The 27,851-nt window shown below is 38.4% G+C and overlaps 1 protein-coding gene across 2 annotated transcripts in view; it reads left to right on the plus strand.

Annotated features, from left to right (window-relative positions):
• The window catches only part of PDZRN4 (PDZ domain containing ring finger 4), a gene marked incomplete at its 5' end in the record, with an annotated part of 346,436 nt that overhangs the window by 279,040 nt on the left and 39,545 nt on the right, over nucleotides 1–27,851 (plus strand). For both annotated transcript variants that reach the window (XM_080810035.1, XM_080810036.1), the window contains 2 exons: nucleotides 5,872–6,128; nucleotides 9,213–9,315. In XM_080810035.1, coding sequence (XP_080666161.1) covers nucleotides 5,872–6,128; nucleotides 9,213–9,315 — 360 coding nt within the window. The remainder of the gene's footprint in view (nucleotides 1–5,871; nucleotides 6,129–9,212; nucleotides 9,316–27,851) is intronic.

Genomic DNA, 27,851 nt, shown 5'->3' on the forward strand with positions numbered 1-27,851 from the left:
TCCCAATAAGCCAAGAGGAGCCCCAGGATCACTTTTTGAATAAATCTGCTTATTACATCAGATGTGATAATTACATATTTATTCTCTTCCCAAAATTCAGTAATAGCACTTTCAAAGCAGAACAGTGTACTACACAGACTTTTGGTATAATGCCATCTAACATATCTTGTATTCTTCTAAATTATCACAAATCCACAAGTGATTATTTTGTTCATGAATAACATTTAAAAATGTCAAAATTAATTTTAGTCAATCTCTTGCTAGGTTTTCTTCATATAATTTTGACAATTCTTATTCTGTGTGTTCTTTTCACTATAAATATTTTTTATACTGTGCTATGCTTAATTTATAGAAGCAAACATACCAAAGTTTAGGAAAAAATTATATGATTCAATTCCTTAAAACTGACTGAACAATTACATATGACAAATGCTTTAATGACTATAGGGTGTGCATTATTTTAAATTTCTTCCATACCCAATATTTTAGCAGTAATTTAAATATTGTTTCCTCCTTCTATAAAATGTTACTAGAACATGTTTTTACAATACCTCCCTAATTATCAGGTGGAGCATTTGATCAGCATTCTCATAGGGACTTTAGTCAAAATTAATTCCACATTTATTTGTGAAGGGGGGAGGATCTTATAAACTGGTATGCCAACCAGAATTATACTGGTTGGCTCTGAGGATCCAAATGTAGACCACAGTGACTAGAGTTGGTGACATTGTATTATATAATTGGAATTTGCAAAGAGAGTAGAGCTTAAATGTTCTCACCAAAAAACTTAATTAATCAATATGTGAAATGATGAATGTGTTAATTAACTAGATGGTTGGAATTCTTTAACGATATATACATCTATCAAATCAACACAATGTACATGTTAAATATCTTATAATTTTCCTTGTCATCTACATCTCGATCAAGCTGACCATTAACAACCGGATGAATGAATGAAGAAAGGAAGCAATAAAAATTTTGTAAACAGAAACAAACAATATTCCCGGGGTTTATACTTCTTCTCAACTTGAAATTGGGTTATATAAATTGCACATAATGTTAGGTATTCTATGCTTCTTCTGTTGAGTAGTCCTGTATGTATTTTCCTATGAAAGGCACAGATGCGTAAAAGGCCTGATTTTTCATAAGAGGAAACAGAGATTTGGAAGCCCTCATCATTCCCAAACAGCTGACTCTGGAAATGGCAACACGCTAGGGTGACTTGGTTATTCACGCACTTGTTTGCACTTCAAAAGGAAAAAAAGAAAAGCCTGTTTGTTTTCTGGTACTCAAGAAAATTTTGCATGTAGCTGGATTTGGAGAAATAATCAAAGTAGCACAGCTCATATCCAAGCTGAGGCCACCAGTCACTCTGGGGAGGTTACTGACAAGTGGCCCAGATTTTGCAGTTTATCCAAAAGGGTAGATTGTTCGTTAGACAGAAGCCTCATCAAACATTGGCGTGATATGGTTTACATATGAAAAGCTATATTCTTTACTTAACATTCACAAGTTGCTTATGGATTAATTAGCCCATCTGCCACAACAAATGTGTTCACACTTCTTTTGCATCAATTGCTGAAAAGCCACTACTTTTCTCCTATCCCCTTATCCTTATCAATATAATGGAAAATAACTCATTAGAAACAAGACACTTATTTTTTCATCTCTATATATTTTTCAACTTAAGTGCTAGGGTGAGAGGGAAGCCTTCCCAGAGGATGGCTTCCCATGATCAGTGTTTCCCTGAGTCACCAGTCCTCCGTTTGCTAGTTCCTCTGAATGTCTTCTGGCTGCTTCAAGTTTGGCATGATTACGGCTGCAACTTCCACTGGCTTCCAGTCCCAAATGGAGTTGTTATGAGGATGATCTTTCTATCCTGGAACTTTTATCATTGGCATCTTCTTTTCCTTCCCGGTATTGTGGCCAATTCTGATAACCCTTTCAAGGTGTGATGCTCTGGATTCTCATTTATCTCAAATCAGGTGGTTCAGTCACCTTTGGAGTCCAGTCATCCCGTTGTGTGACTGCCAGCCCCTGGTCCGATAGTGATCACATACGTCTTTTCAGTTGTATTCTAGTTGCTGCCCTCCAGCTCCTCGGTAGAGGCAGAACGGAACCTATTTGGAGCACTTATCAACGTGCCAGATGTTATGGTAACAGAGGGAATTATCTCATAGACGTCTCGTGTTTATTATGACACCCTAACCTCTCACCTGTGCCTTTCACCAACAGCTTCATGAAGAAGTCTCTTTCTCTATGCCATGCTTTAATCAGATCGCCAGCGTTTTTGAAACCCTTCTGCATGAAAACTTCAAACGCAAGCCCCGCGATGCATATTTCTCTTTTAATTTTCAGATTACTTCTCTTCCCATCAGCTTTGCTCCCAACTCTTCTTAGGCAGTTTTTCCTCTTGAAAATCAGCTTTCCTGTTATTCTTCTGGCATATTTGTTTTCCTCCTTTTACTAGGCACCCAGAACACTTGTGGGCTGCACCCATGACTACCTACGTTAGGTGGGACACCTTTAACAGAGGGCTTCTCCATCTCCTGTCTCATTTCATAAAACATATAAAAATTGTATGCAATTCATACAAAAGCAAGGTTGAGACACGGAAGAAGGGATGGGCAGGAGAGGAAGGAAGAAGGGAAAGAGAGAGAGAGAATGTGATGGAAAAGAAATAGAATGATAAGGATAAGGCACCATGAATACCAGATACCATATTGGTTTAGAGTCTGGCCACTTGGGAAAAATGAGGTTTGGCTACTAATTAATTTGTTCATTTATTACAAACTTTTTTCTATGGGATTAAAACCTCAGATATTCTCCCAGTGTTCTTCTTCCTGGCTGTGACTGATCATAGTGAGCAAAGCAACTGCCAGAGAACCCCAATTAAGCTATTCTTTTTTGTTATTGTGAAAGGCGTAATTTATAAAATGGTGACCTTTTGGGAGGCTAACAGTATGTTGATGAACTTCAAGTGAAGTGAAAAAAAAAGTGTTTAGTATCATCAGTGCTTACATTTTCTAAGGGATCACATGGGACAGTAGAGCCTTTAAAGGTCATAGACTTCTTTACTTTGAGAGATATTAAATAGCTTATGAAAATAGAGGTCAGCTGCATGATAACTGGAAGAAAAGAGCATTCCCAATGGGGAAGTAAGATATTTGAGATTTTATTGACTGTCCTTTTGTAAGATTGTATTTGAGGGTCCTTAAAGCAAAAGATGAAATTTACATATAAATGCTATAATTGTAAATGAATGAATGTGCGGGTCTTAGAATCAATAGCTATTGATCTTGCTGTGAGAATGCTAATACTGTCTGCATATACTGAACATTATAATAAGAACTAATTATTTTACAGCCTAAAATACTCTTTGGTAATTTTTATGTTTCTGCAGAAATTGTTATACGTTTCTGGATTTTGCAGAAATAATCAGTAATCAGTGAGGAACTCACTTTTTAAAAATTACTCTTGCTTTGAAAATCACAAAAACAAGTAAGAAACAAAGGAATACCAAGACTACAGTGTAGGCAATGTGCTGAGCCACCTTGAGAAAGAAATAGGATAATGGCATTAGTCTGTCCACTCCGTAATGACACAAAATTTATGCATTAGAAGGATTTAATGTGTGACTGGAAGACACCCTAGCCACAAATTGTTTTTCTCTTTACCTTCAGATATTGTTTGAAGTCCTTCAAAAAGGGCACTGTCTTCTTTCATTCTACCCCTATTAGGGGTTACTTTAAATGCAAGGCTTATTTCTTTTCTGGGTGAGAAAGATGTAAGGCTTTGCAGGAGTGGATATTCACTAAACTGAAGGGACACCATAAAGCAGAAGCCTGGAGACAAAGGGCAGTTTCTCCCTACCCCATAGATTCTGGCAGAGCAATCTTGTCTACTACTGGATCATCTTCTACAACCCTGGAGTTCTTAAATACTGACCACAGTGTGACACATAAAGAATGACACCAGCCAAGATGAGAGGCTAGATTTTAGGTTTTGTTTCTCCATTCTTGGATTTCACTTACCATCTGCTGATTACACATCCTCAAGAGAGAAAGTGGTGGCCCCGGCCCATAGTACCCTAGACCAATAGCTCAAGGAATGAATGACTATGTCCATTGATGTCCCTTGTTCACAATCTCCCATATGCCCAAGGTTATCTAGACATTCCAAGGTTGTACCAATACCAGGGCAGCAATAATGTTCAACTTTAGTCCATAGAGAAAAGAATCAGAGTGAGAATGTAAAGATTCATGAGTGTGTGCACACTGGTAGGTAACCATTTGTATCGTCTACTGAAGTTTCTTACTAGTGATCCAAGAACTGTACTGGGACATATTTTGCTGGTGAGGAAACTTAATTGCTCAATTTTTGAAGGCACATTAACTCTTTCAGGGTCCATTGAGTAAATTAGGTCCTTCAGGTCATTAAGCCTGTCTCGACATGACATGATGATTTCTACCTGGCATTGTAGCATTTACCCCCAAATACCCCACACGTGCTCTGAGCACGTTCATATTCTTTGTCTACTCAGGGAGGGAGAATGCGCTCATTTGGATGTCAGCCACTGCTCTCTGACTGCAACTCAGCGACTTTCTTTGCTTCTTCTTAAGTCACCCAGGGATCCCTAAGGATTTGCTGGTGCATGGCTGTTATCAGAGCCTCCCCAACAGACAGATGGCTTCATTGTCTAGAAAGAGTATCATTTCAGGGGTTTTAAGCACAGTATTGTGTCCCCAGGTATCTTTTCCTATTTGTAAAAACCAACATTATTGATTCATCTAGGGTGGGAACTGTGAAGATATTTCTGGATGCTGTAGGCCTTTATTAAAACAACTTCCACGATGGACTCTGTTATCAAGACTGGTTTTAGGGAAATAAACTGACAGCAATGGGGAAGCAGTCTGTACTGCCACTGGAAAGGGTGTTTAGAAAATCGTGCAGGTGTCTGGAGTGCCGCAAAGGCTGGAGCACAGCACCGGCTCTTGGTCATTAGGCATGGGAGAGTCTCACAAAAAGAATGAGTTTTCTCTCCCAAATGCCAGTAGTTGGCCCTGCTGAGAAGCAGTGACAGCAAAGGCAGACATTCCCTCTCTCTCTGTTATGTCCAGGGCTACTTTGGAGAGTCGTAAATTGGTATAAATTAAAACAGGCAAGGATCCAAAGGAACAGAGTATATTCAGAGATGTTTTAGAGCAGTGTGCCCTTCAAGTGCATATAAATCAGCTGGGATCCTGTTAATACACCAGTTCGGACTCAGCAGGCCTGAGTTGGGTCAGGGATCCTGCATTTCTAGTAATCTCTTATGCTCGTGATTATGCTGCTGGTCCACAGACCGCACTTTGAACAGCCAAGATTTACAATAAAATGTATGGTAACATGGTCTTGATTTTATGACGATAACATGGTCTTGGATTTAAAAACAATTACTATGAAAGGAATTGGACAATACCCACAAAATCAGATATCAAGCCAGTCAGACTTTGATTAAATATTGAAAAGTCCACAAAGAGATGGATAGAACATTAAAAAAAAAAAGATATACTTAACATTTCTACCTATCTGAAGATTTGGGTGAACATTTTCTGAGGCCGACGTGTGATTCAAATTTTTTAATCTTTACTAATGATCCTGACAGTATCCTTCCTAATGAAACAAGAAGCAATTGTTTTCCTAATCCTCTCCACTTCCGAGTATTGGTGAAGAGTTCAATAAATGTCAGTGTCCAATTAAATAATGCTTTACAGACTTCGTATGAGAGCGGGTGTTTAAACATAGCCTCCCCACCTTTTCTTAATCTAGGATGACAGCCTCTCTGTTCTTTCCTCTGCGATGAGCGATGTCCTCGTATCTTCACAGGTCAATGGGAAGGATCTCTCAAAGGCCACCCATGAAGAGGCAGTGGAAGCTTTTCGAAATGCCAAGGAGCCCATTGTGGTCCAGGTGCTACGACGAACACCTCTCAGTAAACCAGCCTATGGAACGGCCCCAGAAGTGCAGCTCATGCACGCTAGCACTCAGACAGACATCACCTTCGAGCACATCATGGCTCTGGCAAAACTTCGGCCGCCTACCCCTCCAGTGCCAGACATCTGTCCATTCCTGCTCTCAGACAGGTATTTTTTTTTTCCTGTCTTTTTTCCCAAAGCCCTATTTGTTTTCACTCAGCATTCCAAGTAGGTGTTGGAGAGAATCAGGCACACTAGCAAGCTGACCATTATAGAGACAGGCTCTCAGTTCTCTTTGGAAAACATCTCCATCGTGTCTATATCCAGTGAGATCCCAGCTGGCCCTGCGAGTGACTTTCCCTCACCCAGACAGTTGCTTCACGTTAGGAATCATGCTTGCTGCGGAGCAATGAAAAATTCTGGCTCTGATTAGTTCATCTTCATATTTCCAGCCATCAAAAACCTCATGCTACTCGTGAGCACCGGTCAGGGAAATAGCTTTTCTCACCAAAGCTGCCAAAAACCTTATTAAGACTGACACAGAAGTGGCATGTTGGCACTCTGTTCTCCTCTGTGGGTCGCCTCTCTCTCTTTCACTCTTGCTTTTCTCTTCTTTAAAGGAAAAGCTAGGAAATTAATTAAAGTGCAATTCTCCAAAGAAAGCAATTACCCAATATATTGAGATGTCAACAAAAGATTCTGACTGTCAGTGAGTAAGTATAAGGGCTGTGAAATCAGAATCTATTAAAGGAATATCTTTTCCCAATTTTTTACCTAATTTAAAGGCAGGTCGAGAGATTTTATTCAAATAATCTTACCTCTACAGTCTTATTTTATGAGGAAGTATGTTTTGCCCCATACATTTTGCTCTGTGTGCTATGCAGCAAATATTCAAACATTAGAGAGAGTTTGATTTATAAGAACAATGGTCTCTTTAGGCTACATTTTCATTGCCTACTGCAGTCCATTTTGCACTCTGTAAAACACAGATCTGATCACTTCCCTGTCCTTTAGTGGCTTCTGTTAGGTTCATGTCAGTGGTCCACATGTGTGCATTAGAATCACCTGAGAATTTTAAAAAGGCGTATCAACGCAATGCCTGAATCCCACCTCAGAACAATCAAAAAGGAGTTTTTAGAGTGAGCCCCAAGCACCAAATCTTTTTGCCGAAATCTCCCTAGGCAAATTTAAGGTACAGTCCTGTTTGGAAACCATTCCTTGAAACTTCAAGTTCCAGGAGGGCAAGGACCCTGTTTATCTTGCTTCGTACTCCATCCAAGCAACCACTACTTATCAAATAGCCCCCTTTATCCAGCACTGGAAGTAGGTGCTGGGCATGCAACTGGGAATGAAAATAAAGTCACCACCTACCTTCTAGAGGAGAAGAAGAATACACAGGCAAACAAATACTGAATATTGATAAGTGCTACCTGACACAGAGGAGACTTCCAATAAACACTCTTGAACGAATAACAGCTAACATTTATTAACTAATTTGGCATGTTTTGGGTAATATTACAAGTGGTCTACATTTATTAACCCACTTGGTCCTCACAACAGTCTTTAGAGGGAGTGCATTGTATTATTACCATCACAGATGAGGGAAGATGTTAAGTAATTTGGCCGAGGTCACATTGGAAGGCAGTGATAGGGCCAGGCTTCTGAGCCTAAGAGGTCCAACCCCACTACCCACTCTCTAAACAGATATCCTGTGTCGCTCTCCGTAAGTCCTGCAGACCTTAGCTTAGAGGCAACCTCTCCTAGCAAACTTCCTAGAACTGCAGTAGGGACATCCCCCACTGCCATCTGCTCTCAGATTCCGTATTTCCCCTGAAGTCTCACATTTCACGTTTGACATTCCCGCCTTACTGCTCTACCCAGTGCATAGGGCAAGGATTGGATTTGATGTACCCACAGATGTCTAGCCCTTGGCCGAGGGCCTAGCATCTGGTAGACAATAAATGTTTATTGAATGAATAAGGTGTTCCTTGTGGCAGGGCTCCCTTCTTACCAACTGAAAGACAAGAGAAACCCATTAGGTTTCCAAAGCAGCAAGTTTAATGGTTTACCAGCCCAAATGGGTTTTCAGAGCCAGTCTAAATTTAAGCAAGGAAGGTTTACCTGTTAGACCAGCAAGCAAAATGTTCCCTGTACTGCTTTTGCTGTTAGGGTTCACATTGATTAGCCCTATGTGGAGATGACAGCCATAGATAGCAGTGAGAAGAGATGGCAGAATGTTTATATTGAGGGTGTGAGGACCCCAGGATGCATCTCTCGTGCACCTTTGGGCTAGAGATAAGGAAATAATTTATACTACTAACTCCAGTTTTTCAGTAACGTCCACCCTCGTGGAGCTTGGAGATCGCACCTGCCACCAGCTTGCTTAATTGCACTGAGTCTTTTTCACTAACTTCTAGAAATAGAGATGCCCTCGTGTCCTTTGCCTTTAGACTATACTTGACCTTCACATGGTCTAAAGTGTAGGATCTATATCATAGCATATAGCAATTTTAAAGCACTTCTATAAATGACTTACAACATTCTTCTGAAGTGAGATAAATAAAATGTGTGTACAATGCCCCAGGTCCCCCTCATTTCCTTTAATCCTCTCTGAATTTTTGGAAGGGATTATGAAACCCTATGGCTTATAGGAATTTCCAGTGAGGTGTCACCGTGAATACTGATTAATATTTGTGCACGGGCCCTCTATCAAGGAGGGGAAAATGTGGGTTATGAGGGAGAACAAGGAAGGAGGTCTTAAGGATTGAGGGCAAGGCAAGTATGTTTTACAATCTGAAAAATAGGTGCTTTTGAAATCAGATTTCAAAAAACAGTCTGGGGTTGTGTATTAGGAAATGGGTAGTACTTCATTATAAAAACCCCTCTTTGGGTAGACTGTGGTCTCAGAAGCCACACACCCATGTGTGGAGCAAGTCACGTTTGGTGGAATGGAAGCAGGCCAGGGAGTATCCCGCACCATGGCCGGTCAGAGATTTCACATCAGACTCTTGGGAGTGCAGTTCTGGCCATGGGCCCTTCCTCTCGGTATTCTCTCAGAAAATCAAATTGACGGACCCCATGGAGGGGAGAGAGAAAAGCAATCACTTTTTGTGAGCTTCTAGTTCACTCAAAGCCTGGATTGCTACAGGTCTTATGGCAAAGCAGAGAAAACAAGTGAAATTCTAAAATCAGTTTTAATCTTGAAAACAACCCTTTTGATCCATTTCTATCATCTCTCTACATTCCCCACAGCTGCCATTCTCTTCATCCGATGGAGCATGAATTTTATGAGGACAATGAGTATCTTTCCAGCTTGCCTGCTGATGCAGACAGAGCAGAGGACTTTGAATATGAGGTAAGATCATTTTCACACCACTTCACGTTTCTTCGTGAAGTTATGGTCGAGGGGTTTTGCACAACAAAGAAAAATTTAACTTATTACTGTGAGAAATATTTTGTCTATTACATATTGAGGGTAAGTTCTTTTACCTATTGTTTGTTTGGGCTGTTTGTGTCTAGTATTTTAAATATACTGGATAACATTTTTATGATATAAGCTTGAAAATGATTTGCTTGCATTTTTGTTGATTTTCATAAATAGTATTAGGGCAGCCACTTTTTTTTTCTTTTTACTGTAATGAGGTAATTTCCAAGTAGAGTTTGAAAAAAAATTATATTTAAAACCAAGATTGTACTTCTGTTTTCATTCATTGTAGGGTTTTTTGATTTTAGTTGACAAACTAAATTGTTTTATATTAGGTATATTTTCTTTCACTTATTCAACATTCTCTTTATTTGTGACTCAATTATATACCATAAAAAGTCGTTTCACTGACTTTCTAGAAAGAGGAATGGTCTAATGCCCTTTTGTTGTTTCGCCTTCACACCATTTACGGTAGAGTACCTAGACTGTGATATACAATAATTCCAAAAGCCCATGGATTAATTATTTAAAAGCTTTCACAAAAGTTAAAGGATTTATCCTAATATTTCCTCTTCTGCTGCCATCTATAAATCTTTGAAAGGTTTCAGACCACTCTGACATTTGGAAATAAAATAGATTGGGAAGGTAAAGAAGCTTTGGTAAACAGGTAGAGAACCCATGATTATCTGCCCTTTTAATGCTTTAGATGATGTCATACAAGTTCAGCAAAATGTTCTTTTCCGTTTTACAACCTGGAAATCCTAAAATCTCTTCCCTTAGGAGGATCTGAAATCAAATAAGGCCGATTCCGTGAAGCTCACCCAAAGCAAATAGACGTTTATTTGAAATCTTCGCCCCGCAAAAGTCATTGCTGGGGATTACCAAAATCATTTGTGCGATGATACCTAGCATCTGAGTAGATGGTCTCAGCATTGTTGTTGCTCCTACTAATTTTTTATCCCTTTCCATTAAGTTGATTGAAAAGTTTTATTTTATAAATCTATTCAAGGACTGGTATGCACTGAAATATCCATTAAGTTTTGTCTTCTCATGAAAAACAAATTACAAAATTGAGTCACTTACCCAAATAATTCAAGATTAAATGATGTTTTCCTTTCAGCTAATGAATACTTTGGGTTTAGGGACTGAAATTACCTAGCTCACTTCAGCTTTTTATTTAGTTTGTGCCTTCAAGCTTTATTAAAAATAAATCTGTATTCGGAGGGAGGGCATGGAAGAAAGACTTGCTTAGGCTAGCAGGTTAACAGTAAAATTTATGTTAATTAATTAACATATAATTGAATATTCCAGTGCAGACAGATTTCCTTACCTTTTTGTAGGGCTTACTGTAGCTGAAGCACATCCTCTTTTTTGAACAATATAAATCCCTAATAGATGCCAGCCTCAGTATGATGACAGTGGTAAATGCTCAGACAGGTCCTCTGTAGCCTGTAATCTCAACTAATCACAGCATCATAGTCATTAATTTGCTGTCAGCTGTGATTCTCTTGCCGAAGGCGTCTTTCTGAGTGATTGAAATAAGAATGTTCCTGTGAAATTTAAATAAGGAAGACGTTACTGTGACAGGCTTCAATCACGAGAAAGGATGCATTTGAAAGCATCGTACATGGTTAAACAGAGGGGCGGAGGCGTGGGGGAGTATCCCAAGGATCATTTACCAGGTTTCGGAGAGAATAATGGTTCTACCTAGCACTCCTCAGTCTGTCCCGGTTATGAGGCAGAGTGGCACACACCATCCCTCACGGCTGTGTGAGATTAGATGGTAAAATCTAGTCCACGGCTGTCAGCATTGCTGATCATTATGGATGATTGCTGAGCATCGTGGATGCCACATTAAGTGGGGAGACTTAGAAATCACAGTCCCGTCTTCAGCACTGTTGTACTTAGACGCACACCAGTCAAGTGCCTCTGTGACCAGCTAAGACGACCTCAGCTCCCTCAGAGCTCTGAGGATGCAGTGGTCGAGCCCCTTCCAGGACTGCTTCTGTGCCTCTTAGAGAACGTTACAGGAAGCAGGCCTAATGGCCAAAGAGAGAACTTCATCTCAAAAAAAGATGAGATTTCTCCTCAACCTAGACACGAACGCACATAAACAGGCCGTCGAAGAAGTTGAGGAAGGTTCCCTTTCCATCTGCTCTCATTCGTTTCTACCTTCAGTAGTTAATGAGCACTTAAAATAGGCCAGGCTCTTACCTAAGTATGCGATTGATGAAGCCCCTGCTGGGGCAGCTTAACCTGCAGGGAAACAGGAAACACACAGCCTGTTCTGGGATGGGCAGGGCTAACGGAGAGCAACTGCGTGGGTAATGGAGAAAGGAAAAAGGAAATGCATGGTGCTGGGACGGGGTCTTGCTGTCTTATGCAAGGAAGTTGGGGAAGGCCTCTCTCATAGGAAACTTAAGGAAATTTAAGGAGCAGCCACGTCGGAAGGGCAAGTACAAAGGACCAGAAGCGGAAGCATGCCCGGTGTGCTTAAGGAACAGCAGAGGCCAGTGCTCTAGCAGCCTGGACAAGGAGGAGAGTGGAAGAAGGAGAAGCCAGAGAGAGGAGGGGCTTATCTTGAGGCACCTTTTACTTTTCCCGTGAGGATGGGAAGTTGCTATAGAAGAGCTGAAACCCTACCGAGATTCCTCTGGTTGCCAGAATGAATCTGACGGTTGCAGGGGGATGGGGGCGGGGTGGGGGGGAGTGTTGGGCGTAGGAAGTAAAGGCTGCAGCGGCATAGTCAGGCAAGCCAAGGTGGATGCCCGGGGATGGTGAGGCAGAAAGGGCTGAGGCATGGTCTGGAAGGACAGCATCCATCTCTGGGCACAGGGTTTTGCCTAAATGTCCGCGTTTCCGTCATTTGCCTCCAAGCTGCAATTAGATTTGGGCTACAGGTTTGGGCTATAAACGGGATTTTCCTTCTGACTTTTTAAAAAACAAAATACCATAGGCCGAAGGGAAACACAGCTTCTGGCATCTGCTGGAACTCGCATAATAAACCCACTCTTTAAAAGACAGAAGTGCACAGAACTGCATTTCTGAACTTGCTAAAATGCCAACTGTGTAACTGTAGAGGCCCCCTTTGTAAAGACCTACTTGCTATGGACTCAGTGAACCAAAGCTGATCTGTCTATCTTGTGCCTACATATTTAGGGACTTTGAGTGCCTGGATTATTGACCCAATAGACCAAAACAGATCTGACTATCTTGTAAATACATATTTAGGGACTTCTTAACATGCAGATTATTGCATTGATAGACTGTAACAGCTCCCTTCAGAGCCATGATAGGCAGCAAATGCTTCTTTGGAGATATTATAGTCAGCATGTCAATGTTATGGTGACTCTGGTGCGTTAGGGACCTCTATGAAATTTTAATGACACCCATATCTCACCATGGCCTATCACCACTTTGCCTAAGAAAATTATTTGACTGGCTTTAAAATTTCCTCACTGTGCTCCAGAAAAGTCTCAGAGGACCAGTCTGCATTAAAAGACTCATAGCTTTAAGTGTGTTCTCTTCTATAAATGATGGCCCTTGTTCTCTAATTAAAAATGATAAAGGATTTTAATTATATTTGTGAGAGAAATAATAAAAATATCAAAATTTAAATAATGCACCCATCCTAAGAGTCAGGGTGCCTCATACCACTGAAATACTACTGAGGATCAAGCATCTTCTTTATTTTCAACTTTGTGCACTTTTTTCCTAGAGCCAGCTAAAGGTTGAAATAAATCATAAATAGCCCTTAGCAACTCAGAGGCAGATCTCAAATCCAGCCTCTACCAGAAATAATTTAAAGGGAAAGGCTTCAAGAAATATAGAGCCCTTTCATCCAACCCCTAATAAAGATATGTTTGCCCCTGCCGGAGTGCAAGGAAGATGCTGAATTTTCTGCAGCATTTACCATTAACTCTCAAAAGTCGGTGTGCTAGAGAAGAGTCAGAGAAGTAATATTAGACTAATAGTAAAGTCCAACATTTTGATAGCATAAAACATCAGGTTAGCCAAGACAAGCAAATAATTTAAGTAGCATTTCAATGTCTGGTGGTTTTCATCACCTAGAAATGCCACTCAAAACCATTTCTACTCCTCCTCCTGAGGTCAGGCTAAATACCCAAGAACCTGAATTAAGTGTACATCGAGTTCCCCTTCTGAACATGTGGTCACCAGAATGAGAAGGAATTTAGAAGTTGGCTTGAAGAGGTGTTAAAAGTAGAAGGGTGAGGAGAACAGGTGTATGTCAGTGTTCTGTGTATATATCAACTGAAAACCAAGCCCAGGCTCCTGTGTAGAAATAGGAAAGAGCATTTAGCACATTAATTAGGTTCTTCTTGACAATTCTTATGCAAAGTATAATAAACCCTGTGCTACGCTGAGAAAGATCATTTTACAAAATTTGTTTTCCAGACCTGGATCCCTGTGAATAGGTGCAGAGTATTTGTGACAATCTAAGTGGATAATCTCTCTCGTACATAGTTAAAGAAAAGAGAATTATGAATCAAGGAGATGGTCATTCAAAAAAATAACAAGAGGATAAATATTAACTAGATTTCTGTCATATTTTTCAAGCAGCTTCATGACTGTGAAACAAACTTAGGGAAAAATTCATGTGCGTGTGTAGAACTTGGTGGCTCCTTTCTAGGCTGTGAGGGCAGAGACCTTATCTGTCTGTTTGTCATCGATCACATCACCCATTTCATAGTGGGTGCTCATATTTGGTGAATGAACAAAGGAGGATTCCTGTTGTTGTCTGCATGGACCAACTTTTGAGCAATGCAGTCCCTTTGTCCTTTTTGTACAAGGGAATTGGAAAGGAACCTGGGACCACCATGCAGTTACAACAGATATCCTCTCTCTTTCTCATAGGTATATGTTCCTTTTTTATTAAGTTCATACCTCTCTGCAATGTCTTCCTATTTGCTGCACCCCCACCCCCAGTGTCTGGAAACTATCTTTTGACTCTGACCCTCTGTTTCTGTGAGTTTGACTTGTTTTTTCTTTTTTTAGATTCCACATAAAATGATACTGTGCAAATTTATCTTTTTCTGACTTCTTTCACTTAGCATAATGCTCTCAAGATCCATCTCTATTGTAGCAAATGGCAGGATTTCCTTCTTTCTCACAGACAACACACACACACACACCACATCTGCTTTATCTATTCATCCACTGACAGACACTTAGTTGTTTCCATATTTGGCTGTTGCGAATAAAGATATTTATCTTTTATGTCAAGGGTTCTCTAATCCAAGCATCATTTTTGTTTCAGTTCAACACTTCTAAAGAAAGGTCCAAAATGCAGGAGAATGAGGAGAGAGATAAGAAGTGAAATAGAATTTTAATGGTCTCCATGTAAATTCATTCCTGCCGATTATTATCTTATAAGAATCTCATACTTGATATGAATTTGATATATTCCCTAATCCACCCCAGTACTTCCTTTATAACTTCCTCACCAAGGGATCATCCCACAAATTTATGAAACACAACCATGGACAGAGAACTGAGAGCCTTTCCAAGTAGCCAACCCTGACTCTGATGGTCTCTGGGAAATGTGTCAAAGAGTTTGAAAACCAATGCTGGAAAGAATATGTTTGGTGTGAGACATAATTTATAAAAAGATGATAATATTATCCATATGTGCATTGGATATTAGGGAAAAGAGACAGTAGTGCATAGAGTGTGAAAGTGTAGCATTTTCAGAATTATTTTGATTCACTGCATGCTTTATATTTAACCAGTCCCTTTTATTCCACTTGTTAGTCACATTTTAGAATTATTAATGAAATATATGAAATAACTTCATACCACTTACCACTGGGGCAATAAAATCATCCATTTAAAAAAATCACCTTAATAGGTTTCATTCTTGTGGGAAATTTATTGAATTGAAAACCGATCTAGATGAAGTGTGAAAATATTTTTATTACTTGAACATTTAAGATAAGATGGTATGCTATCAGAGTTGGCTCACTGAAGTATCTATTCATGACACCACCATTTTCTCAAGTTATAGCAGATTAAAATCTTAGTCAAGGAAGGCAACCCAGAAGTTGTCATGTAGTGGCGCTTGTATTTCTAGACTCTCTGGGGCACGTTTCTCCTTCATATCACCACTGCTTCCTCTCTTGTGTAGGAGATTATCTCCAGGCTCTTTCTTGGTCTCCTGGGCTCAGTCCCCTAGCCTCTGCAGTCCATCCATTCACCACTTCCTGCCAGACCAGCCCTTCTCAAACAGAGTTCTCACTGGGTCAGTCCCCCGTTCATCATCTTGTATGATTCTACTCCTTGAGTTAACTCTAAAATTCTCTGCCTGGCAGCAAAGGTCCCTCATACTCTGTCACCCCCCCTACTTTTTTAGGCATCTTGGGGTCAAACTCTGCAGCCCAGCAATACTCAGAGAAAGCTGGGTACTTTTCTTCCTCTACACCTTTACCTATGAGAATTTCTGCCCCTCAAATGCTTTCCTCACACTGTCCCCACTTTCCCACCACAGAACTACCATAGCACATTCTATAATTTCTTTTTTGCATTATGCCTTGGGTTATAGTTATTTACGTACATATCTTTTTCTTCTAAATAGTTTGTCTTCTTTAAAGAAGTAACCACTTCTAAGTATCTTTATATCACTGAGAGAGCCTACCTTCCACATACCTTAGCACACAGTGGGCATTCAGAAATATTTGCTTGAGGAGTGAATAAATTACTGATATTGCTGCTACTGTTTTTATTTTGTAAGTATCCTGAACACAAATACAAAAGGTGAAATGGTGGGGAAAGGGGAGAAGACAGCTGACAGAAAATAGAAATTTGAAATAAAGTGTGAAAGTCTTTGATTTTCTCTTAATATTTCAATTAACAGTCTAATAATTGGAGTAAATGATTTTAAACATACACTCATACCAGACTATAAAAAAAGAAAATTTGGATTTTGTGTTTTTGTTGTCATTCTAACAAGAATATGCATGTTTTACCTCACACTTAGAAGCTGGAGAACCCTACTAAACAGACAAGCTGACTTACATAGGTAAAGAATGACTGGAATTCAACTCCCTGGTAGGATAACCATACATTCTGGTATGCCCTAAGCTATCCTCATGTATGGCTAAGTTCCACTGTAATTATGAGTAGCACCATCTTTCTTTCATCTTCAAAAATGTCCTAGCTACATACTACATTATATACTTGGCTTAGTTTCAGTACTTGAACCTTAGTTGAGGCTGAAACTTTGTAATCACACTTTATATAATCCTAAAATTCCAAGCAGAGGTAACTCAGAATTTCTTAATTTGAAAACCCATGTTTATAAAATTGAAGGATTTTCCTAAGTTGTGATTTTCTATTAAAAAAGTTCTCCATAAGAAGTGACTAGAAAGAAATAGCCATCAAAATTGTTCTAATTCTTTTAGATTTCTTACTGGAAGAAATGATATTGGGGCACCTGGGTGGTTCAGTGAGTTAAGCGGCTGCCTTTAGCTCAGGTCATGATCTTAGAGTCCTGGGATCAAGCCCCATGTCAATCTGTCAGTCTCCCTGCTCGGAGGAGTCTGCTTCTCTCTCTCCCTCTGCCTCTCCCCCCAGCTTTTGCACTCTCTTCCTCTCTCTCTCTCTCTCTCTCAAATGAATAAATAAAGTCTTAAAAAAAAAGAAATGAGATTAGTATTATTGTTAATTTGTTCATGTAATTTCATAAAATAAATATGAAACCCAACTATCTTTCACCTCACTGATTATGAGAACACTAAACTTTATTTCCTAAGAAAACAATGAAAAGCAAATTTAACCTTCCAAGTTGGTTATTAAAATACTAGAAATCTAGATATAAGATGAAGATTCCTTCCACTACATATGTGAATTTTATCAAAATCCTGACATCCAATTTTTGTTCAAAGATACTCATGATACACATTCAGATGATTGCTTTGCATTACTAAAAGGTGTTAGAGGTTGTGTTTAAGGTGAAAATTTGCATGTCAAATCATATTCCCCAATATCTCCTATTCTGCTTTCAAAGAACTATTTTCAAAGGGGCATAGAAAGGAGAGCTGTCTTTTCACTATAAAGCAAATTCCAGATAAGGATTCCAATGTTCCCTCCAGAGGCAATATAATCTAGTTGAATATGTCCAAACACGAAATGTGATCCCAGTTCTAGCTCTCTCTCTTAAAGGGACCACTTACCTCCTGAGTCATAGCATCTTCACATGTGAGCTCCATGGGGATACCAATATTATTTGGAATGATTTGTCTCATCTGGTCCACCCATGTAACTCACTTGAGCAAAATGAGACAGACCCATAGTCAGATCCTTAAAATTTTACAAATATTTTAACATTTCAGTCCTATCGACCCCCATTTTCCAGATTTTTATAGAGAGTGTACACACTTAAGGACACACATTGGTCTAGGTCTAGACCATACTTTACCAATGGGTAGAAAGTAGCACACCTCTCCATATTATCTCTGACTTTAGTTTTAGTGTTTGGAACCAGCTGACCCATAAATATTTGCCAAGGTGAAATGGCAGTTGCAGGCTGTAGGCACTATAAATTATTTTATTTAAATACAGTATTTATTTTTTTAATTAGAAAAATATAGAAAACAATCCCAGTTTAGATTTTTTCCCACCAAATTACTGTCTTTGAAAAAATTTTGGAATCTTTAAAGAAGATGTGTTTTATATTGGCATGACAGTTCTCCCCTTTCTCCTTTAGACTTAAGCCCTTGGCAATTCTCTGGTCCATAATTATACAGTGAGTTCACTGATATTCACTATGTATTAAATAATCAAATGTAATATAAATAAAAGAGACTCTTGCATGATCAATATAGATAGTGTGTTATGAGCCAAAGATTATGGCAAATCCAATGTATGTATTCGAAGTCTGAGATAAAAAAAATTTTTTTTAAAGATTTTATTTATCAGATAGAGATCACAAGTAGGCAGACAGGCAGGCAGAGAGAGAGAGAGAGAGGAAGGGAAGCAGGCTCGCTGCTGAGCAGAGAGCCCGATGCGGGGCTCAATCCCAGGACCCTGAGATCATGACCTGAGCCGAAGTCAGAGGCTTTAACCCACTGAGCCACCCAGGCGCCCCCCGAGATAAAATTTTAAGTACCATTTTCTGCAGTTGTACCATTCAAGGTAACCACAGTTAACACTTTGTGTGTCTCACATTGTTTTTCCTATAACTAAAATTTCATCCTTTTGTTGAGTACTTACATTTTTTTCCCGGGTTTCTTAGCTATAGGAAAATAGAGTGATCTGCGTCATGCATGAAACTTCATCTGCATTATATTTTTTTCTAGCTTTATTGAGATATAGTTGACATATAACATTGTATAAGTTCAAGGTATACAAAATGATGACCTAATATATGTATATGTTGTGAAATTATAACTGCAATAAGATTAGTTAACACCTCTACCTCTCACATAATTACCTTTGTGTGTGTGTATGGTGAGAACATTTAAGATCTACTCCCTTAGCAACTTTCAAGTATATAATACAGTGTTGTTAATTAAAATCAGCATGCTGAATGTGAGAGTCTCAGAACTTATTCATCTTAGAGCTGGAAATTTTAACTCTTTGACCAGTATTTCCCCATTTTCCCCACTTTCTGGTCCCTGGCAACCATGGTTCTACTCTGTTTTTTGAGTTCAACTTTATTAGATTACACCTATGAATGAGAATGCAGTATTTATCTTTCTTAATCTGGTTTATTTCACTTAGCATAATGTCTTTGAGGTCCACACATGTGGACCTCAAATGGCAAATTGCAGGATTTCCTTCTTTTTATGGCTGAATAGTATTCCATTGAAGGTGTATATCACATTTTCTTTATCCATTCATCCATCAATGGATGCTTACATTGTTTCTGTGTGTTGGTTATTGTGAATAAGATTGCAATGAACATGGGAGTCCTGATATCTTTTCAATATCTTGTATTCGTTTACTTTGGATATATATACCCAGAGCAGGATTGCTGGACTATATGGTAGTTCTTTTTCTTAAATTTTTGGAGGAACCTCCATGCTGTTTTTCATAGTGGCTGTACCAATTTCCAACCCTACCAACAGTGCACTAGGGTTTCCTTTTCTCCACTTCCTCACTAACACACTTGTTAGGTTATATGTTTCTAGGAGGTTATTCATGTGTCTTCTAGGTTATCCATTTTGTTGGTGTACGATGGTTCATAACAATCTCATGATCCTTTGTATATCTGTGGTCTCAATTATGATGTCTCCTCTTCCATATCTCATTTTATTTATCTGAGATTTCTCTCTTTTTTTTCTTAGTCTAGCTAAAGGTTTACCACTTTTCCTCATCTTAAAAAATCAGCTATTTTCATCTATTATTTCTGTTGTTTTTCTGATCTCTATTTATTTCTGCTAAGAAAATGGCTAACTTTGGTCTCAGTTTGTTCTTTTTCTAATTCCTTGAGGTGTAAAATTAGAGTGTTTATTTGAGTTCTTTCTTTTCTTAATGTAGGCATTCATCACTCTAACTTCCTTCTTAGGACTGCTTTTGCTGCATTCCATAAGTTTTGGCATGTTGTATCTTCATTTTCTTTTTTTTTTTTTAATAAATTTTTAATTTTCCTTTTGAGTTCGTCTTTGACCACTGGTTATTTAGCAGTGTGTTTTTTAAATTTCCACATATGTGTGAATTTTGCAATTTCCTCCTGTTATTAACTTCTAGTTTCATATAATTGTGGTCAGAAAAGATACTTTATATGATATCAGTCTTCTAAATGTGCTAAACTTGTTTTTTAAATTAATATATAATCTATCCTGAGGAATATTCTGTGTATGTTTGAGAAAAAAGTGCTACTGTTGGATCAGATGTTCTGTATATGTGTGTTAGGTCCATTTGCCCTAAAGTATATTTGAAGTCCAATGTTTCCTTACTGGTTTTCAGCATTTCAATATTTCCTTACTGATTTTCAGTGTTTCCTAATTAGTTTCTTATTAATGATCTACCTGTTGTCAAAAGTGGGGTGTTGAAGTCTGTATTACCATATTGTTGTCTCTTTCTCCCTTCAGATGTGTAAATATTTGCTTAATATATTTATGCTCTAATGATGAGTACATATTAAATCTACAATTATAATATCCTGTTGATGAATTGACTGCTTTACTGTTATATAATGACTTTCTTTGTCTATTGTTACAGATTTTGACATAAAGTCCATTTTATGAGATATAAGTATAGCTACCCCTGATCTCTTTTAGTTTCCACTTGCATAGATTATCTTTTTCCATCCTCTACTCTGTGCCTAAGTGTGTCCTTAAAGCTGAAGTGAGTCTCTTGTAGGCAGAATATAGTTGGGTCTCTTGTTTTTCTATCTAGCCAGCCACACTCTGCCTTTTGATTGGAAAATTAATCCATTTACATTTAGAGTAATTATGGATAGGTAAGGATTTAGTAATGTCATTTTGTTAATTGTATTCTGACTGTCTTAGAGTTCTCTCTTTTTTTTTTTAAAGATTTTATTTATTTATTTGACAGAGAGATCACAAGTAGGCAGAAAGGCAGGCAGAGAGAGAGGGGGGAAGCAGGCTCCCTGCCGAGCAGAGAGCCCGACGTGGGGCTCGATCCCAGGACTCTGAGATCATGAGCCGAGCTGAAGGCAGAGGCTTAACCCACTGAGCCACCCAGGCGCCCCGCTGACTGTCTTAGAGTTCTCTTATTCCTTCTTCCTCTCTTGCTGACTTCCTTTGTGAACTGATGAATTGACTTTGTGGTGGAGGTAGCAATAAGAACAGATGTAGTGAAAAGAAGGGCCATCTGTACCCCAGTGTTTATAGCAGCAATGGCCACGGTCGCCAAACTGTGGAAAGAACCAAGATGTCCTTCAGCGGATGAATGGATAAGGAAGATGTGGTCCATATACACTATGGAGTATTATGCCTCCATCAGAGTATTATGAGTACTCCATCAGAGTATTATGCCTCCAACTTTTGTAGCAACATGGACAGGACTGGAAGAGATTATGCTGAGTGAAATAAGTCAAACAGAGAGAGTCAAGTATCATATGGTTTCACTTATTTGTGGAGTATAACAAATAACATGGAGGACAAGGGTAGATGGAGAGGAGAAGGGAGTTGAGGGAAATTGGAAGGGGAGGTGAACCATGAGAGACTATGGACTCTGAAAAACAACCTGAGGATTTTGAAGGGGTGGGGGGTGGGAGGTTGGGGGAACCAGGTGGTGGGTATTAAGGAGGGCACAGATTGCATGGAGCACTGGGTGTGGTGAAAAAACAATGAATACTGTTATGCTGAAAATAAATAAAAAATTTTTAAAAAAAGAAAGAAAGAAGAACAAAGAGATAAAAATGTTTCTTAGCTAAATATTTGACAAACATAAGATTTTATAGTTATTCTCATAAATAAATAAGCACCGGGTCTCAGTTTCTAATCTCTGCACCCTCTTCCATTGCCTTATTCTGTTATTATTGCTTGTTCCCACTTTGGGCTCCCCTATAAATCTCTGATATTCTTCAGTGTGGAGTACCTTGTCTTATGCATCTTTGTCTTCCAAGTACCAAGCACATAGTGGACTTATTGAAACAATAACTAAATTTTAAATATACTTTCAGGCCAGCAAATGTAAGGCTTATATGACTAAGGAGGTTTAGAATTACAGCTCTTTAGATGTTAATCATTTTTTCATATAGTTGTTTTATTTCTCAAATGAAATACTAAGGAAAATAAAACTTTTTCTGGTTAGAATTGGAACTTACTATTTACTGTTCTAATAAGCATACCTAAACATATCACATAAACACACATACACACACACACACACACACACACACACACACACATTGTCACAAAGCCTCTGACTTTGTCTTTTCGTTGGCTAGTAAGGTGTTTAGAATGTGGCGATGAAGCAAATAAATATTTTGGCCTATTTTAAACCCAGAGAAAAGTGTCAATTATAATAATGATGTTTACAGATGAAGCACTGGACAGCTGTATTTTTAAATACAACAAAAAATATCTACACCCATAGTCATTATAAATGGAATAGATTGAGAGAATGCAAAAATGAATGGCACAAAGTTGGTAATCACTTTAATTGAACTGAGATACGATACTTAACTATATAATCGGATTTTAAATGACCAGATTTCATCTCCTAGGACAGGACATTTAAGGCAATATGTGTTTGCACTTGGTTGATGTAAGTTATAGAGTCCACTCTTTCAGAAGCCAGGCCTAACTGTGAGTTGAAGTTCTACAGCAGAAATTATTCACCAGCCAAAGTTTAAAATTTGATCAGTCCTACAAATACTCTTACCTGTGTTTTTATTTCATTGTCCTTGCCCTCTTGTAGATACTCCCTTTTTATATTTCTATTTGTTTCTCAGTAGCCAAACCTTGAAAGTTAAATCTATTAACTTTTTTCTTTGTTCTGAAAAACACATTGAAACCATTTGCTCTTTCACTTTCCTGAGATCAGGTTTTAAAGTCTAGATTCCAGCCAGTAGGAAATGAAGGCTTCTGTAGGAAGCAATAACAAAAGGGGGATTGCCATAAATAGCTTATTTTTAAGAAGTGTGCACTTCAGGGGCACCTGGGTGGCTCAGTGAGTTAAAGCCTCTGCCTTCAGCTCAGGTCATGGTCCCAGGGTCAAGCCCCATGTCGGGCTCTCTGCTCGGCAGGGAGCCTGCTTCTTCCTCTCTCTCTCTGCCTGCCTCTCTGCCTACTTGTGATCTCAGTCTGTCAAATAAATAAATAAAATCTTTAAAAAAAAAAAAAGTGCACTTTAGAAATAAGAGCTCTCTTTTCAAATGTAAGAGGATATTAGTATTCAGGTAATAATAAAAGATATTGGAGGTAGAACTTTAAAATAAAAATAGATAAACACATTTAGATAAAGAACAATTAAGTGGTATTTGGACAGAAGAGAATTAAGATTAAGAGAACTTTGACATGGTGGAATTTGAACCACAAGAAGACCTTAGAAGCACACCTGATTACATGACAAAGGAAACCGAAGCCTATAAAGGTTAAAAGACTCACCTACCATTGCTAATTAGTAGCAGATACTAGACAAGAATTTCTTCTTTTTCATAAAAGAAAAAAAAATTTATGATTACAAAAATAGTAGATGTTCATTATTTTATTTTCTTATTCAAATTCCCCCTTGGCATGTAATTGAGTATGTGTTCTTTCCTAGAGTGTATAATCATCAAGAGTATATAATATTTCAGCTTCTCTTATAAACAAACTAAAATTAATATGTCCTATAAAGTGTGATTGCCTGTGATTTATCTTATGAGAGAGGTCTAAAACCCCTGAATAACCTTTGGAAGGATAGTGTGTTTTCCAGAGGATGTTTATGAGTAATCAGAGGATCCATGGACAGCTGTTGAACCTTTTTGCAGCCAGGAAGTTGATAATCCTTAAAGAACTTTTCTTCCTTTGACTTATATATAATACCTGCCAAATAAAGACAGTTGGTAATCCTTTTAAACAAAAGTTTTAAATATGCTTTAGGAACATAAATGAGCAAGGTAGTTGGGAAATTTAAAAGAAAACTGTGATTCCATGACTGGGGATATCACTAACTGGTCCCAGTTGGGAAGGATTTAATAGGTTTCCTATTTGCTTTGTGCATAAATTAATATAATCTCTTTCTCCAAAATGAAAGCAAAAGGGACTTCTAACTTTGGTTTCTTTCCTTCAGATAACCCAGAGTTTCCTATTACTTACTTTCTTCTGTGTTGACTTAGAGGTTTAAATTTCCAAATGCTATGATTTAGAATTTTTCTACCTTAAATATTTTTAGTAATGAAATCTCATGCAATAAATCTGTTGTGGGATGGATAAACAAGTTCAAAGACATAGAGTAATTCAGAGAGGTGGTAGCACATGTGAATATTCAATTAGTTTTACTATCTGACTCTCATAGGAGGAAGTGCATTAATACCACTTTTTCAAAAACCAGACTGGCTATTCCAGATTCTGGTTCTATTCTTTATGTGTGTCAAAAAGAAAGAAAGCCATACGTTCTCTCAAGGACTTTTCTCAGATCCAGAGACATTACTTTTAGAATCGTTTCCTGTCATTTTTCTTAGTGATCTTGAACACATGCATAACAGTATAGTAGCCATATAACAAAGTGTAGGCTTCCGTAATATAATAATGCTGACGGATCCATACCTGTTGGATATCAGATTACTCAACTGAAAAAGGTTCTAGAACATTTTCTGGCACCCAAAGTATTTTGTTTTATATTCCAACTACATAAAATCAATTACCTTCATTAAGTCCTCACTTATTGTCCCCTGTAAGTAACCTACCATTAATTTGCAAGAAAACCCCTCAAAAAATTTGTTCCAACAAATCAAAGTCTGATTGTATCGCTCTGATTGGAAGAAAATTATTTTTAGGTATATTTGGAATCAGCCTGAAGTAGGCTCAACTCAAACTCCACTGCACAATACTGGTGTGACCTCTCTGAGCCTCAGGTTCCTCAGCTGTGCAAAGAAGATAACATTAATATATGTTGTGGTTGTTGTTGTTGTTGTTTTTAAGTGAGTTCTATGCCCAATGTGGGGCACGACCTTGTATCATGACCCTGAGATCAAGAGTCACATGCTCTACCAACTGAGCCAGACAGGTGGCCCAATAATAAGTACTTAATATTAAGTGAGATAATATATGAAATCATGTAGTACAATAGTTGGGATGGAGATTAGCTATATAGATACATAGATAGATATCTACCATTTAGAATTAGAATCTTTGGGGAGCATATACATTGGTGTAGCCACTATGGAAAACAGTATAAGGGTTCCTCAAGAAGTTAAAACTAGAACTGTCCTATGATCCAGCAGTCCCACTTCTGGGCATATATCCAAAGAAAATGAAATCACTATCTCAAAGAGATTATCTTAGAAACAATCTAAGTGTCCATCATTGGATGAATGGATAATGGAAATGTATATGCAGATGATGGAATAATTTTCAGCCATGAAAAAAGAAGGAAATACCTAGTGCTCAGTGAGATAAGTAAAAGACAAACACTGTATGTGCTCACTTACATGTGGAATCTAAAAGGGCCAAACTCAAAGAAATAGAGAGTGAAATGGTGGCTGCTAGGGACTGAGGGTTGGAGGAGATGAGAAGGTGTTGGTCAAAGGGTACAAACTTCCAGTTATAAGATGAATAAATTCTGAGGGTCTAATGGTAATGATAATTAACAGTACTGTATTATACACTTGAAAATTATTAAAACAGTAGATGTTAAATGTTCTTCCCACCAAAAAAAGAGGTAATTATCCAAAGTATTAAGTAACCTCATTGTAGTAATCATTTCACAGTACACACAAATCATCACATTGTACACCTTAAACTTACATGTTGTGTGTTATCATACATGTTTTCAACATATAACATGTAACTTTAAGCTTTTCTCCAGCTTTATTGAGATTGATGATAAAGATTGATAATAAAAGTTGGAAAAAAGCTAAGAAAAAATAAAATTGCACTCTAAATTCTCAGTCCTTCTGCATGCAAATACTGATCATGGTACCCCATAGTATACGATTAAACATGCAGGATTTTTACACTTTTATATTTTATTTTTCATATTCCACTAAATGTAGATTTTAGAGCAAAAATTTTGAAATGACTTCCACTTCTACTGTGAAATGAAGATGTTTTCCTTTCATCTGTCCAAGCCAGTTAAGTTCAGAAATACTTTTGAGCAATATGATATTTCAGATTCTATGTGAGCATTGGAAAGCCAAAGATAAATAAATAAGACACTGACTTCCATCAAGGAGCTCACAGTCAGATGTGGAAACCGAAAGTCATATATAATTACACTACTGTGAGCCATGTGCTATAAAGGAATGGTCAGAAAGGAAATGGTACCTGAGAAGAATTTTGAACAAGCAGACATTTAAGGGGAGAGCAAGTACAAACATGTGAGGGCATCAACAAGCCCAGCCATTTCAAGGACCTGCATAGCTCAGTCCAATTAGAGAGTAAGTTTTGAGAAGTAAAGAGAGATATAGGATAAGGCTAGATAAGTAGGCAGGGGCCAGATAAGGAAACACTTTGGGGGAAAAAAAAAAAAAAGATGTTATTTATTTATTTATTGGAGAGAGAGACAGGGAGACAGAACACAAGCCAAGGGAGGGGCAGAGAGAGAAGCAGGCTCCCCTCTGAGCACGGAGCCCGATGCAGGGCTTGATCCCAGGACCTGAGCCAAAGTCAAATACCTAACTGACTGAGCCACCCACATGCCTGGAAACAACTTTTATATCATAATGAATACCTTGGGCTTTTACTACAGGCCGTGGAAGATAATTCATGCTAGGAGAGGCACCATGGAATCAGACTGGTGTTCCATTTAGACCCAGTTTTTAGGCGTGTGTAGGACCAGTTTGGGGGAAGAAAACCCAAAGAAGAGACACAAATTAGGGGTCAATTTCTATGGACCAGGTCTGAAACAAAAAAAGATTGGAACTAAGGAGGTGTCAATGGTAGAATTTAAAATCCAGTAAATAAATTGTTGGCTTTTTTAAATAAGCAAAAATTATGTGGGTGTTCTCTTTCTCCTGCATGGCACGTGGTTATGAGACCAGCTACTAACCAAAGTCATTCCGGCAAACTTGACATCCAGCATGATCTGTCCTCTTTGATAAATATCCCAGGGAGTCAAGACAGTCACCTGTCAAAATTGATAAGTGAGGCAGCAGCAGGGACCACAGTCTTATTTGTGAGGGCATAGCTGCCAGTGCTTCCAGCCTGTTTACCTCTAGACTGATCTGTCTCGCTCTGAGACTTTTCTATTTCCACCCAAATAGCCCCAAAATGCATTGAGGCTATGCCTACCTATGCGAGATACTCATTCTGGACTAGTCTGCAAATGTGGGAGGAGGATAACGAGGCTACTTTCATTAGGCTGTTTCACAACTGAAGAGTTTCAATATCCTTAAAAGGGAAAGCGTGAATTTGACCAATTCTCTGTAGGCATTTAGCAAAATGGTAGTAAATTCTGTGGAATAGAAAAGCCCAAGGGATTACTGTGCAATGTACTTCTAAAATCCTAAAATGCTCATTACCTCATGCATGGAAGGTATCTGAGGAATAAGGAGCCATTTTTTGATTAAAAGGACTTAGTTCTGAACAATAGAATGGCTGGTGTTTTTAAATTAAATACACAGGAAGACACTTAAACCTCATCTTCTGCTTTTGCGAAGGAAAGAAATGAGAGTCTCAGAGGATCACCCCCACACTGATGAGAAGTGCACAGCACAGTTCTGTACAGTAAACTTTTGCTTTCTCTTCTCTTTACTAATGAGATTGTGGTTCTCGGTGTACGTGAGCACATTGCTTGCAAAATCTAAGAAGGAAAGAACCGAAATCTGAATAGAGCAACAGCAGGACCCTGGTCTACCCACGGTGTGCTCACGAACAAAACTTCCGTTCACG

This window comes from Martes martes, assembly GCF_963455335.1.
Source record: "Martes martes genome assembly, chromosome: 8".
In the NCBI taxonomy this organism is placed as follows: Eukaryota; Metazoa; Chordata; class Mammalia; order Carnivora; family Mustelidae; genus Martes; species Martes martes.